General features: G+C 36.7%; 2 protein-coding genes across 3 annotated transcripts; both read left to right on the top strand.

The window, feature by feature from the left end:
• The first annotated feature begins 1,186 nt into the window (after positions 1 to 1,186).
• On the top strand, positions 1,187 to 3,130 carry LOC112047694 (solute carrier family 22 member 13-like). The gene is made up of 3 exons (XM_024084897.2): positions 1,187 to 1,394; positions 1,838 to 2,087; positions 2,358 to 3,130. The coding sequence occupies exons 1-3, from the start codon at positions 1,375 to 1,377 to the stop codon at positions 2,766 to 2,768; spliced, it is 681 nt and encodes a 226-aa protein (XP_023940665.2). The 5' UTR covers positions 1,187 to 1,374; the 3' UTR covers positions 2,769 to 3,130.
• A 2,691-nt stretch (positions 3,131 to 5,821) lies between these two features.
• Positions 5,822 to 10,970, top strand: LOC112047684 (solute carrier family 22 member 13). 2 transcript variants are annotated; one of them, XM_024084885.2, is made up of 5 exons: positions 5,824 to 6,378; positions 7,178 to 7,371; positions 7,914 to 8,127; positions 8,257 to 8,503; positions 8,994 to 10,970. In XM_024084885.2, the coding sequence occupies exons 1-5, from the start codon at positions 5,936 to 5,938 to the stop codon at positions 9,402 to 9,404; spliced, it is 1,509 nt and encodes a 502-aa protein (XP_023940653.2). In that variant the 5' UTR covers positions 5,824 to 5,935; the 3' UTR covers positions 9,405 to 10,970. The 2 variants fall into 2 exon arrangements, with proteins under 2 accessions (XP_023940654.2, XP_023940653.2); XM_024084886.2 differs by lacking the exon at positions 8,257 to 8,503 and having other exon boundaries at positions 5,822 to 6,378; positions 7,914 to 8,125.
• Positions 10,971 to 14,417: the final 3,447 nt, after the last annotated feature.

Below are 14,417 nucleotides of genomic sequence, written 5' to 3'. Positions count from 1 at the left end.
TTCAAAAGCTATGAAGTCCACTTTGATATCAGATTTTGGATTGATCTGCGATAGGGAATGGTTAGCAAGTCTGAGTCAGACAATAATGATGTGTGGCGTAGTGTTTGGAGTTTCAATTTTTGGATGGGTCTCAGATAGGTAATTTATTTTGGATGTTTTAATTTAAGATAAGAAAGTTCTTCTTCTGTTTTTATGTTATGTAAAATATTTATAAAAATAGTAGGGTTAGATGTTCAAAATTTCTGCCATAATACCATATCCCCTCAGTTTGGAGGATTGCCCGTGAAAGTACTTACGGTTGTAAAATATTGTAAAATATTAGTCAGCTATAGTTTTTCACGTCCTTACGATGTATTGCTTTCCGCCGCGTAACCTGAAACTGGTGGCCTCAGATGTCTGTTATTTGGTCGTCCATAATATAATTCAAACTCCTGAGACTGAACTATGTATATTTCACCGGAAATCCTCTGTCACAAAGAGAGACTAGTACTTAGCGATATCCTTAGATACATCTAAATGTTTTTCAGATTCGGTCGTCGCGTGGCACTGATATCTTCGTCCCTTCTAAACGTAATAACCATGATACCAACGTCATTTGCCTCCAGCTACTGGATGTTTAATTGCTTGAGATTCGTTACTGGCATCGCATCCGGCGGTTCTCTAATAATTGCTATACCTTTCATAATGGAAATTATCGGAAAACGATATAGAGAGTATGCAGGTAATTAGCTCAAAATAAACAAACTTAGGTATAGATGTTTAAGCAACCACATTTAAATAAAAGTTTTATTTAAATGTGGTTGTTTAAACATCTATACCTAAACACAAAGAAAATAATTTTAATTTTAATTAGCTTCATCTTTGTGATGAAACGGATATCAAGAATTCTTTTAAGTTTTCAATTAAACCAAATTTTTTTTAATGCCAAAGACTTCTAGCTAACTAAGTCAAATAACAACTAAAAGCATCTAGTTCTAGATCTTGAAGCTGCTATACCTCATACGGCATGTGGAATTGTGGAGTCCACTGAAATAATCTTAATTGTTACCTGTTAATGGCTCCAAAGTCCTGGTCAGCTTTGTTTGTCATCTGAGTTTATTGGCGTACAGTGGAAATTAGCCACATGCATTACTCTGACAAAACATCTGCCAACTCGTAAATTTATTATTTACAATTTTAGGAGCAACCTACCTACTCCCTGATGGTATTGCGCAAGCATTATTAGCTTTATTTGCATACTATTTACCATATTGGGACACATATTTACTTGGACTTGGTGTTACGTGCATTTTGATTTTAATATTGATATGCTTTGTACCGGAATCGCCTAGATGGTTGGTAGCCAATGGAAAGGTGGATAATGCTTTGAAAATCATGTTTAGAGCTGCTAAAGTGTGAGTACAACTTAGAATAAAACATCTGTTCGACCAACAACATACCCCGTGAAGGGAAATAGAGAAATATCGACCAATGGTGGAGGAGTGCTCTCAATCTGTTTCACATTTCCGATTACGTCGCTATTGGTTGATATTTGTCTATTTCTCTTCACGAAATATTGTCGTTGATTGCATGTTAGACTCACAAGGATGCATCGTATGGCGCAAATAAAATTAACTAGCGTAAATATATTAGAAAAAAGAAATTAATTATTAAAATATAAGAATCGGCGTACTCAGTATCAACATGATTTTATTATTTTCATTTAAATGTGAATAATTTGAATAACTTAAAAATCTCTTTAGTGCATATGTTATAAATAATAGTTACACCAGATTATCTCACAATAGTACAATTTGCCTACCCATATGTAAATTTCATTAATACATTTACTTTTCAGAAACAACTTAAGTACAGAACACATTAAAGACACTGTGAAAAAAAGTATGGAGAATATGAATATAGAGGAAAACAAAAAAGTGTCTGCATCTTATTTGGACTTTTTCAAGGACATACAAACTGTTATTATAACTTTGTCCACGTTTGTGATATGGTTCGTCCTCGGTGTCACTTATTATGGTATTTACCAGTACATGACCTTTCTTGGAACAAATATATACTTCACAGTTGTCATTTTGGGGTTGATCCAGGTGAGAATTTTTCAATATTTTAAGCCGTCAATTACAAGCATAATCATATCAGCATAAATCACCTTAGCTTCCACTTAATATCTGTACCTCAAGTTGTAGAGTGCAGAGCGGTGCATTAGGTCAACACGATGTTAATGTCTGTAACTTATTGGTGTACGGAACAAGTGTGTCGTCTACTAGTACATGGAATAAGTAAAACTCGCTTGAGTATTTTTTAAAGATCCAAATTCAGAGTTTAATAGGTTTAACGATTTTGTATTTTTATTACAGGTCCCTTTATGCCTCGTGCAAGTTGCAATGACAAGGCTGTTCAAACGTAGAACAGCTCTTGCTTTAGCATTCTTAATCACTGGCGTCACGATGGCCGGTCTCATATTTACCCCGAACGGTCACTGGTCTACCACCTTCCTCGGTGTAGCAGGATTCTCTGCCAGTTCAGCGACTTACGCGGTCACCTATTTGTACCAAGCGGAATTATTTCCTACCCCTTTGAGGAATATGTCTTTGGGTATAGTTTCTGCAGCTGGGAAGATTGGGGCAATGATTGCCCCTTTTATAGCAAATATATCCCCTACGTGGGTGCCTTCGTTGATATTTTGTTTACTGTCGGTCCTTGCGGTTGGGGTTTTTTTCCTACTTCCGGAGACAAAGGGAAATAATTTGAAGGATACCATTGATTAGATTAAATTGTTAATATTTTTAGTGGATATCAATAATTACCTGATCTAGAGTAGATTAACGAATCAGTTTATTAATAAAAAAACCGATGCCCTGCGGTTTAACCCCAGTAATTTCCGTTCCAGTAAGAATATGGTGATAAAATAGCCGATGATATTCACAAACAACGTGGCTTTCTAGTGGTAAAATAATTTTCAAGACCAGCTCAGTAGATCCAGAGATTACCCGTACAATGCCAGAACCTTTGTATAACATTACTAGATACGTACGGCTTTGGTTAGCTATTCCTTTTTATAATTACCTTTCTTCTTAAGAACGTAGTTATTAATAACTTATTTAATACCTATGTTTAGATGATCGCAATATCCAGTGAGAATTTTGTTATTGCTGTTAATATTTGTAATAAAACTCATGGTATTTCTTTTAAAAATTAGCTTAAGCTTTAGTGAATAAACTTTGACTTAAAAAATATATTGACAATAAATAAAATATGTACCTTAAATTACTAGTACTAGTACTTGTATATGTAAATAATTGACGAAGCAACCATGTCCTGGCTTTAAGTAGTGTACGACAAACATAATCTTGTTTTTGCAAATCATCGTTGTCCAAATAAGCGTAAATATTGTTTTTGTTTCATGATTAGTATTGTTCGTGCTTAAAATCTTTCAGATTTCTACTCAATCTTTGTACTGCTTAGCTTAGGTCACTACTATAACAGGATATCTCCTTTTTTCAACCTAATCCTATGATAGTTGAGTTAAAGGTGACTATCTGTTATGAGCAGCTATTGAAAGTTCACGATATGGCGCTAGTGATGGGGGCTATGACATCTCTGTTATCTATCATTTCTTAATATCAGAGAGATGTCGAGATATTGAGCTAACGATACCAGCAGTTTGATTAATTCATGGTTTATTTTTAACCGACTCTCAAAACTGGAGGTTCTGTATTCGATCCGTATTATGTATGATAAACTATTGACCCGATTTGGTTTAAAAAAATTAAATACATCATTTACAAGGTAAGTTTTATAAAGTAAGGCGGTTTGCTATCCATGATTATGTATAGTACTGATGGTAAGTGGAAATCGACTAGAAAGAGCAACTGCGGAGAACACGCCAAATGTAATTGCCGCCAAATTCTTCCACTATAGAGCCATGTTGCTTGGCGACAGAAATAAGTATGGTGGTAGTATATTCCCGGATGATTTATCTCAAAAAATTAGATCCTAATTAGTCTAGATTTAAATCCAAATTCAAGTTTCGAAATTTCGTTAAATTGCAGGAAATAAAGAAGCTATTTGCCTTAAAAATAATATATTACCTAATAACTCACATCTAAACCCCATTTTGAAAAGTAAACGAAGCATAACACGATGCTGAACTACTCACTCGTATTTGAGACAATCATTTTGACTCTTGATACTTAGGGGAAAAAAAAGGTTTGTTGCTATAATAAAACGAGCAAGCGGGTTACTGAATGATAAGTTATTACCATCGCCCATGATTTACATAAGATTCTAAATATATTGCCTTTAAATAAATAACAGATATTGCAAATGAAGAAGTCATTAAAGAAATTATTGCAAATGAAGAACAAAATACTTATGTGTGTGTGTGTGTGTGCACATACATTAAACACTGATTTGTAAACGCAAGAAGGTGTTTAGAAATACCCTTAAGTTAACTCTTCACATACGAGTATCTATTATTTTCTAGATCAGACCAAATCCACCGCAACCAATTAACCAATTACAATTCGTACATAAATCGAAGATAATTTATATGAAACCATAAAACTAATACTATACAATTTACTATAGTTAAATTCTTTGTAAATGTGACGTTAATAAGATCTTGAAAAGGGAGCAATTTTGCGGCAATCATTGCTGCTATTAAAGACGTCGATAAGCTAGCTCGTGATCTCGGGAAGCAGAGAGCTGTAATTTTTATCAACAACCTGTAATTTGGCAAAAAGGATATCGAAAAAGGGAACAAAGGAGAACGGACGGTGAGTATGGACGTGTTTATGGACAGATCTGTTGTAGGTTATTTTGAATTATAATAGACCTTGAGTAAAATGTAGATTAAATTAATGAGAAAAGAAAGTTATAAATGTTTTGGTTACCTTCATGATACTGAAATTCGATATACATTACAGTCAATGTCTTAAGTACTTGATGTATGTCTCTGCGGACACTATCAGTGAGTAGCTACTGTACCTGTGGTTTAAAAAGTAGAATCGACTGAAGCTTGAAAAAAAGAGCAAACATACAACCGAATAAAGAACCTCTTTGTTTTTGGTAGGCGGTTAAAACCTCAGCAGTTACTCTACTTGCCATTTCATTCAAATTGCTACGTAATGAATGCTACCATTTCTGATTACCCGTTCAACACCTACATATTACAATAGTCAATGCCCGCGACTTTGTTCACGAGTTAGTAATTGTATACTTAACCCTTTTTTGAACGAAAGAATAAGATAACATATGTTCATGATAAAAAAATAATTCATATAAACGAACGTAATAAAAATAATTATACTTTTTTGCCACAAATTGTGTACATTCAATTGGTTAAACTCAAGGAAGACTAACTACAAGGCCATCTTCTGCCTGAATTCGAATGAGTATAACTGGTTGCCGATTGAGAGCAATGATTAAGGCCGGTTCACATCATTCCAGCTCCAATTGAATTCAATTAACACAGTGTATTATTTCACTTAATATAAAGATACCAAAGCAAAAGAAAAATGTTAGTTAATCTAAATACAAGAACAAGAAAAGACATAATAAGTGCGTTTGTTTGCTCAGCTTTGGCATACCACTTGTACATATAGCATAAAATTTATTTAATTGGTAATTTAAACGTAGATTTTTTTCAAGTGATGCGTTTTTGTCGATTTATCTAGAATCCGTGCAAATTTAAAAGTTTTGAAACTGCGTCAATGTAGCCAACGACACTATATTTTTTTAAAGTAAACAACTGGTGTGATGTGAACCGGTAATAATGGATCATAAACTGAACCCGGTTTGAGAAAACTAAATACTTCGGTTAGTATGTCGTTTTACTTCGCAGTTGGTAGCAGGTAAACCGAGTCACTTGAGCGATAATAAGGTGTTTAATTATCACTTAAACTTGAGTTGCTGAATTGAGTGTAACAATAATATGGAGAAAGATGTAAAAGTGTCCAATGTTAGTGTTTTTAAAATCAATGAAATCGATAAAGAAAAGACTGACAAAAATGTAACCAGTGAAAGTGATTACTTAGAAGACTGTATAGGTGCTAATGGAATTTGGCAGACGTTTGTCTCTTTTGCCATATTGACGAGATCTATTGCAATGTTTAATATGATATCAATAGTATTTCTAACTCCAACTACCGACTATCTATGTATTGAGTTCAAGGACAACATTACCATAGAAGCTAGAAATGGGACTTGTTATGAAAATTGCACAAAATATGTTTTCCATTCGGAGGCTATGCGGACCACTTTGATATCAGAATTTGGATTGATTTGCGATAGGGAATGGATGGCAAGTTTCAGTCAGACGATTATAATGTGTGGCGTTGTATTTGGAGTTTCAATTTTTGGATGGATCTCAGATAGGTAATTTATTTTGAATTTTTTGCAAGTAAACGCATATATTTATTCAAGTTAAAATTGAAAATTAAATAATTTTGAGAATTGAAAATTAAATAAATTTGAGAATGAGTACATTGTAGAAATTCCCATCCTTTCTTTATTCTTTATTCTTTACAAGTTAGCCCTTGACTACAATCTCACCTGATGGTAAGTGATGATGCAGTCTAAGATGGAAGCGGTCTAACTTGTTAGGAGGAGGATGTAAATCCACACCCCTTTCGGTTTCTACACGGCATCGTACCGGAACGCTAAATCGCTTGGCGGTACGTCTTTGCCGGTAGGGTGGTAACTAACCACGGCCGAAGCCTCCCACCAGCCAGATCTGGACAAATTAAGAAAATCTCAATCTGCCCAGCCCGGGATCGAACCCAGGATCTCCGTCTTGTAAATCCACCGCGCATACCACTGCGCCACGGAGGCCGTCGACATTTTAATTATCAATCAGAACAACCAGAATTTATATTATCAATCAGGTTGAAGAGTTGCCGGTGAAAGAACATGGGTTTTAGTTTTAAATTCTATGAATGTCTCTACCGCAGGACAGTAAGCCCTGCGAACTATTATTTGGCGGCACTTGCTGTTTACGTGCTATGATTACGAAGCCTTGTGCTAGAAGCTGGTGGTTATATGCCTTTAATTGGGTCGCCAATTTTATACTCAGGCAACTGCAAGGTATATTTCTCTGGACATCTTCTGTCACAAAAATCTATTACAGCTAAAAGTTGATATTTTTTATACTAAATAAATAATATATCTTTTCCAGATTTGGCCGTCGCGTAGCACTGATTTCTTCGTCCCTTCTGAATGTTATAACCATGATACCGGCGTCATTTGTCTCCAGCTACTGGATGTTTAATTGTTTGCGGTTCGTCACTGGCATCGCTTCCGGCGGCTCTCTAATAGTTGCTATACCGGTTATAATGGAAATTACCGGGAAACGATACAGAGAGTATGCAGGTATTAAGCTCAAACTAAAGTAATTCTCAGATAGCATGGGTACGGTTTCAGTCGCCTGTATGACGTTCATAATACTATTACCATGAATCGCGGCAAACTTTCAAGAGTGAAACGAACTGTCTCCCGCACCATTCTGCATGAAACGAACTGTAAACAGGTTTTTACCTATCAAACAGCCAAAACCCTCCACAATTAGGAAGGAGACAGTACTTGCTTTTAAATACTGTCTCCTAGAAAAAGGCTAGTATTACTCAGATCTCGATGTCGAAGAAGTCAACCTCTAATTTGGATTCACCTATATGGTGATGGATGATGTTTTTGGTTAATGTTGCTGTTTATGTTATGTGTCCTGTGATCTAGATCCAAAGTGGTGAATTTCACTAAAATAATCTCACTCTGTAATTATTGTCACAGTTTTAATTCCAGTCAGTCTTGTGTATCATTGGAGTTTTGTGGCAATTACCCGCAGTTCATAAACATCGCTGCGTTTAGTCTGGCAGCACATCTGCTAATATAAATAATGTCTTCCTTTATAATTTTAGGAGCAACTTGTCTACTTCCTGATGGTATTGCACAAGCATTATTAGCTTTGTATGCATACTATTTACCAAATTGGGACTCATACTTGCTTGGACTTGGTGTTACATGCATTCTCATTTTGATATTGGTATGCTTTGTACCGGAATCACCTAGGTGGTTGGTAGCCAATGGAAAGGTGGATAATGCTTTGAAAATCATGTTTGGTGCTGCTAAGGTGTGAGTACGATGGATTATAGAATACTGTTCTATATTTGTTACGTATTTTATTAATCTTATTTTTCTAACACAGTTTTATGTGACCGATAATTTATCAGTAAAACTTGATTAATTGATTGTTTATTACAGAAATAAGCTAAGTACAGAACACATTACAGACACTGTGATGAAAAGTATGGAAAATATGAAAATTGAAGAAAAAAAAGTGACTGCATCTTATTTGGACTTTTTCAAGGACATACAAACTATCATTATAACTATGTCCACTTTTGTGATATGGTTCGTCCTAGGTGTCACTTATTATGGTATATACCAGTACATGACCTTTCTTGGATCCAATATTTACATAACTGTAGTCATTTTAGGGTTGATCCAGGTGAGATTTTTCCAATCCATTGATTAGGGCCATAATTAATAATTTACTTATATTTTTCTCTCCGTACTATAAGAAACCATATTATATACCCAGTCGCCAGTTGCTCAGTTTTCCGAAAAAAACCGCTAAATATCGAACTATTTTGTCTCTAGCGAAGGGTTCCCAACCGTGGTGACAGCAAAAATGATTCCTTATGATATCCCGTGGGAAACATCATAAACTTACGTTTTACGGTAATTAAGGATCTGGACCCTTAAACACTGCTTGCTAGCTTTCATAGTCAAAACCCTACAAACTTGGCTAAAGGTTCTTACGTTCTTGGTACCTGAGAATCTTTTACTCTTAATAAAATCATAAAATGAGGTGTGTCTGTTTCTGGCAGGCTCTCCATATATGTATCCTAGTACATAGAGTAGTCAAAATAGGTTTAGAATTTTTTCAAGTATTCTTATACAGAGTTTATTTTAATATTTTATTATATCTATTACAGGTCCCCTTATGCCTCGTAGAAATAGCATTGACGAGGCTGTTTAAACGAAGAACAGCAATCGCTTCAGCATTTCTGGTCACCGGTGTCTCCATGACCGGTCTCATCTTTACTCCTGAAGGTCACTGGGCTACAACCTTGCTGGGCGTTGTAGGATTCTCCGCCAGTTCAGCGACTTACGCGGTCACCTACTTGTGCCAAGCGGAATTATTCCCTACCCCTTTGAGGAATATGTCTTTTGGTATAGTCTCCGCAGCTGGAAAGGTTGGGTCAATGATTGCCCCTTTTATAGCGAATATGTCCCCTAAGTGGGTCCCATCGTTGATATTTTCTGTACTGTCGGTCGTTGCGGTTGGGTTTTGTTTGTTACTACCGGAGACAAAGGGAAAGAATTTAAAGGATACCATTGATTAGTCTAATTGTAATTATTTATCACCATTATCAGCCTATTTTAACCGCCCACTACAGGGCCAAGCTTTTTTCCTTATAGGGAAGGGGATTCTCCAAAATTTCTCAGTGCCTGAAGAGGAGAGTTTTTAATCAGTGCGTGTACCAGTGGCCTTGTCTCAGATTACGTATGGATCTGAGACTTGACCACTAGCTATGAGCCTCATAAAAAGGCTCAGAGTCACTCAGCGTGCGACGGAGCGAGCTTGGAGTTTCATTGTGTAATGGAATCAGAAATAAGGATATCCGCAGAAGAACTAAAGTCACCAACATAGCTCACCAAGCGAAATCAAAGTGATTATGGGCAAGTTCGAAGAGCCGATGGATGTTGGGGACCCAAGATGCTGAAATGGCGCGCTGCACCGGAAAGCGCAGTGTTGGTCGACCCCCCACTAGATAGACAATGGTGGACTAGCATTGAACTTGGGATCTGATAGATTTCAGCAGAATCCTTTGAACCCCTAGCTTTTAAAAGTTACAAGGGCTATGACATCTTTGTTATCAGTAAGTTCATTATCAATTCATATCAGAGAATTATTGACCGGAATATAACCTATCGTTAACAGCAGACAGTTTTGACAAATTTATGGCGCAATCATAATAATGGCTCACATTTAGGACAACTCAACAACTTTAGAATTTTCTATGTTCTGAGGATCATTTCTACCATTAGGTATTTTTGCTGAAAATACTTATTTAGACCATTCCATTCCATTTTTTTTTCTCAACTTAGATTTTCTTACAATTTTATTTATGTACAAGGTGTATTGAAATCCCAAACCCATGTTTTTCGTTTTCTTACTTTAACATATTTTTTATAGTGACTAGGCTTTCCCTTCACTGCCACTATGCCTTTTGCTATAGTTCAACAAAATCACTTCAAAGATTTAGCCGTGAACAGGTAAATAGACATAAGTACAAACAAACTTACTTTCCAATGTAATATAAGATTGGATGCTTATTTAGGTTAAGGAAAAAGATCAAAGATAAGTTATAATATAATTAAGTTAAATTCTGACTCTAAGATGTATTCAAACAAATATTTTTAATATTATGTTCCTCCATTTATTGAAGAAGTTTGAAAGGGAAACGAAGCATTAGACTGCACAGAGCATTCTAATTCGTGCAATTTAACTATTAAGACAGCACGACACTGCGCGGACATCAAAGGTGCCGCCGCCCCCTCCCCCCTTTACTCCTTTGACATGTAAATCGCCGCTCGACGGGATGAATCCGCCGTGTCGGCGAATGTTACTGTCACTTAAGTATGCAAAGATGATTTTTGATTGTTTGTGGGATCGATTTTTTTCTACATTGATTGTATAATATACTGACCGATTTTCTATACTGATCGTAAATAGTGACCTATTTTCTGTGTTGATTGTATAAATGGTGACTGATTTATATATTTGCTTGTTAATCGATTGTATGAATAAAAAAATGATGTTTTTTCATTATTATTTGTTTAGATTAGGTTATTTTATTAAATGTTTTTTTTTATACAAACATGAAAGAATTTCACTTAGTTTAACGGTGTCGTTTCGCTTGCTTCATAAGTAACACTTAACTCTTGAGTTGGATTTAATTTGGATTGGTAAACAGACGTCGACAGTAAACAGAACTGTGATAGCCCAGTGGATATGACCTCTGCCTCCAATTCTGGAGGGTGTGGTCCAGTAGAATCCAGTCGGGGGCATGCACCTCCAACTTTTTCAGTTGTGTGCATTTCAAGAAATTAAATACCACGTGTCTCAAAACGGTGAAGGAAAAACATCGTGTAGAAACCTGCATACCAGAGAATTTTCATAATTCTCTGCGAGTGTGAAGTCTGCCAATCCGTATTGGGCCAGCGTGGTGGACTATTGGCCTAACCCCTCTCTTTCTGAGAGGAGACTTGGGCTCAGCAGTGAGCCGATGAAACAAAACGTCGGTTGGAAGAACGCCATAGAGTCAATGCTAACTGATTAAAATAGAAAATAAAGCTAATAATGACATCCGGTGCTAATGACAAACCTTCGTGGTTATCCTAAACTAGATATCAACCAAATGACATTAACAATGTGCTTTACTGAATAAGAAAACGCGATTGTTATTGATTTAATGTTAAATTCAGGTGTCTAACATTAGTCCAAAGTTAGTGAATTGTCCGGCTGACCTCTAGGTACACGTAGTGGGTATTGTACTGAACACGCACTCAGACTTTGTCTTATAAGCCTGAGTGTGTGTCGAACTGTCGAGTGGACCACCCACGCGCCGGACCCCATCACACGCCAGTCGCTGGGGACTGCATTGTGATTACGTGCTGTTAATGACTAAGTGACATCCTTTGCAAGAACTATGGATTTGTGTTGACATATTCTATTTTCGGAAGACTTGGCTAAGGATTATTTTAAAGATTAGTAATCATTGACAGAACAGTCAGATAGCTAAGTGGATTACGTCACTTTAAAACAGAGTAACACTTCACAGGGCATGGAAATAGGATGTTGTACAAACTTGTCAGTACTCTGGCAATTCTGCCTTTCTGACCGGGACACAGCAAAGTTGATCGGCGGCGGATTGAGTGTATGAAGTACCCGCAACTTCGTCCGCGTGAAATAATAGTTTCCACAAAAAGTTCATACCATCATTACAATCAGTTTTTCGCATATTATCATGGTGTTACTCTAAGATATATTCTAACTCCAATCCAAATTGCAGCTAAATCGGCTAAATAGTCGTGGCGTTAAAGCGTAACAAACATCTATACATACTTTCGCGTTTATAATATTAGTAGGATTGCAGTTACCTCTTTGATTCTCTCAGTATAAGTTGGCTGCTTTGCTGATGCTGTGGATCGCTGAGTCAGGAAAATTGACGACGACTCATTTTAGCGGAATATATTCGTACTCGTATGTTTAATTGGTGAAGCTTAAATAACTGCGCAGAAGCTATTTAAGCTCGAACCACCGACATTGTTTTACCATCACTTAAGAAATCGTATTGCTTCTGAATTTCGTATATGCAGGACTAGGACGGAATTTTTACCCGAAGTCTGTGTTTCCTACAATCTGTGCATCTTTAAGACGAGTGAATCGGCATCTTCTAAACAACCTTGGGCAGAGTGGCGCAATGGAATGCGCGGTGGGTTTACAAGACGGAAGTCTTGGGTTCAATCTCCAGCTGGGCCGATTGAGATTTTCTTAATTGGTCCAGGTTTAGTTACCACCGGCAAAGACGTACCACCAAGCGATTTAATTTTCCGGTACGTCATGTAAAAACCAAAAGGGGTGTGGATTTTAACAACTTAGACCGTTTTCATCTTAGATTGTCATCATCACTTACCGTCAGGTGAGATTGTAGCCAAGGGCTATCTTCTAAAGAATAAAAAAAAAAAAAAAGGCACATTGCACCTTAGGTCACATCTACACTTATCATAAGGTGGATCGTAGTCGAAAGAACGTAGCACTTCTTAGACTGGAGTTGGATTTTTGTAGCGTTATTCAACATAGTCTAGGAGCATGTCTCCTAGACTATGTTGAATAACGCTGACGGGTTTGGACGGGTGACAATAAGCTTATATTTTATACAAAATATAAGCTTATTGTCACCCGTCCAAAAACAAGTTTCACTTTAGCGATATCACTTTGGATCGTTGGCAGTAGGCAAGTTAAACTTTAGGACACGTACTAAAAATGCAATCGAATACATCATGCACAAAACGCATGGCATATTAAGTCAGCATTGAGCCACTGTATAAGGTTGCCACCGTGCCAGCGTCTGTAGGTGACGCAAAAAACAATTATAGTTAAAATTCCGTTCGGCGTTCGCTGTCGGTGGTCTAAGCGATTGTTATTCAGGCCGGGCCGAGGATGTTTGTCGGTTGGCGATTTATATGGACGTGGGCGATTAAACTAATACTGTTTGTTAATGATTTAGTGTCGTTTTTAGGGTACCGCGGGGTTCCACCCATACAAATATTGAAATTGTGAAAGTCCATCTCTCTGTTATCTTTTCACGGCTTAACCGCTAAACAGAAAGAAAAAACACTTATTATAAAATTGTGCCACACACTAAAATGCCTAAGCACTATTGCAGCGTCCGATGCCTCACCACCTGAGCAAGGTAAGGCCAAAACTCAAGTGGCAAAAGCATTACAGCGTCCGACTCCTCAACCACCTGAGCAAGGTAAGACCAAAACACTCAAGTAGCAGACGCATCAAACACCACACTATAACTGAACTGTTGCAATAGTAAAGATTGATACAAATTGATTTATGTCGCAAATATCTACACAAGAGATATTTTGTAAGAAAGAATTTTCTTTTTCTTTATTTTTTTTCTTTTCTGCAAATGCACCCATGCCAGATTTACTTTACCTTTAGTACTATATAATAACGCACTTACCAACATAATATCTTTCTCAATATTCGTATGAGTTGGAAGTCTCTAGATAAACTATATGTCGAGAGCAAATTCACCCGAATAAACTCGGAAATAAAATAAAAATAAATTCTCTAATCAAAAACCCGATCAAATCATCCTAAACGTACCTACATAAGGTATATAACACGTGAATGGCCTCATCCACCGCTCGGGTCTGTGTTATCGAAGGTAAAAATTCACGCGACGTCAGCTGAACTGGCCCCGACGGTTATTGGGTCTATAGGACCGCGGCCGAATGGTAACTGTTTGATTACCGGTGACTTTCGCAGGGTTAGGCATGTTATGTGATTGTGTAGACGTGGATTACTTTTTTATTGCTAATTGTAGTTGTTAGTAGGATTACTTTGAATGTGAATCATTCGTTAAAAAGTAAAGTTAAAGAGCATTGTTAAGATGTTACCCGTCTGTTAGTATTTTACAATATCCAATGAATTCAAATCTCGCCTGTAAGCTTTACAAGCACTTTTTAAACGTCAAGTTTGACTATTTTTAGCGACTCTTCCACCAGATTTGGAAGCTAGGTTCTGCTTAGAAGAGCCGGCTTTAAGCTCAACA

Source organism: Bicyclus anynana, chromosome 12 (genome assembly GCF_947172395.1).
Source record: "Bicyclus anynana chromosome 12, ilBicAnyn1.1, whole genome shotgun sequence".
NCBI classification, from domain to species: Eukaryota; Metazoa; Arthropoda; class Insecta; order Lepidoptera; family Nymphalidae; genus Bicyclus; species Bicyclus anynana.
The sequence above is the reverse complement of the archived record's forward strand: the minus strand, read 5'-3'. Positions and strand labels throughout refer to the sequence as shown.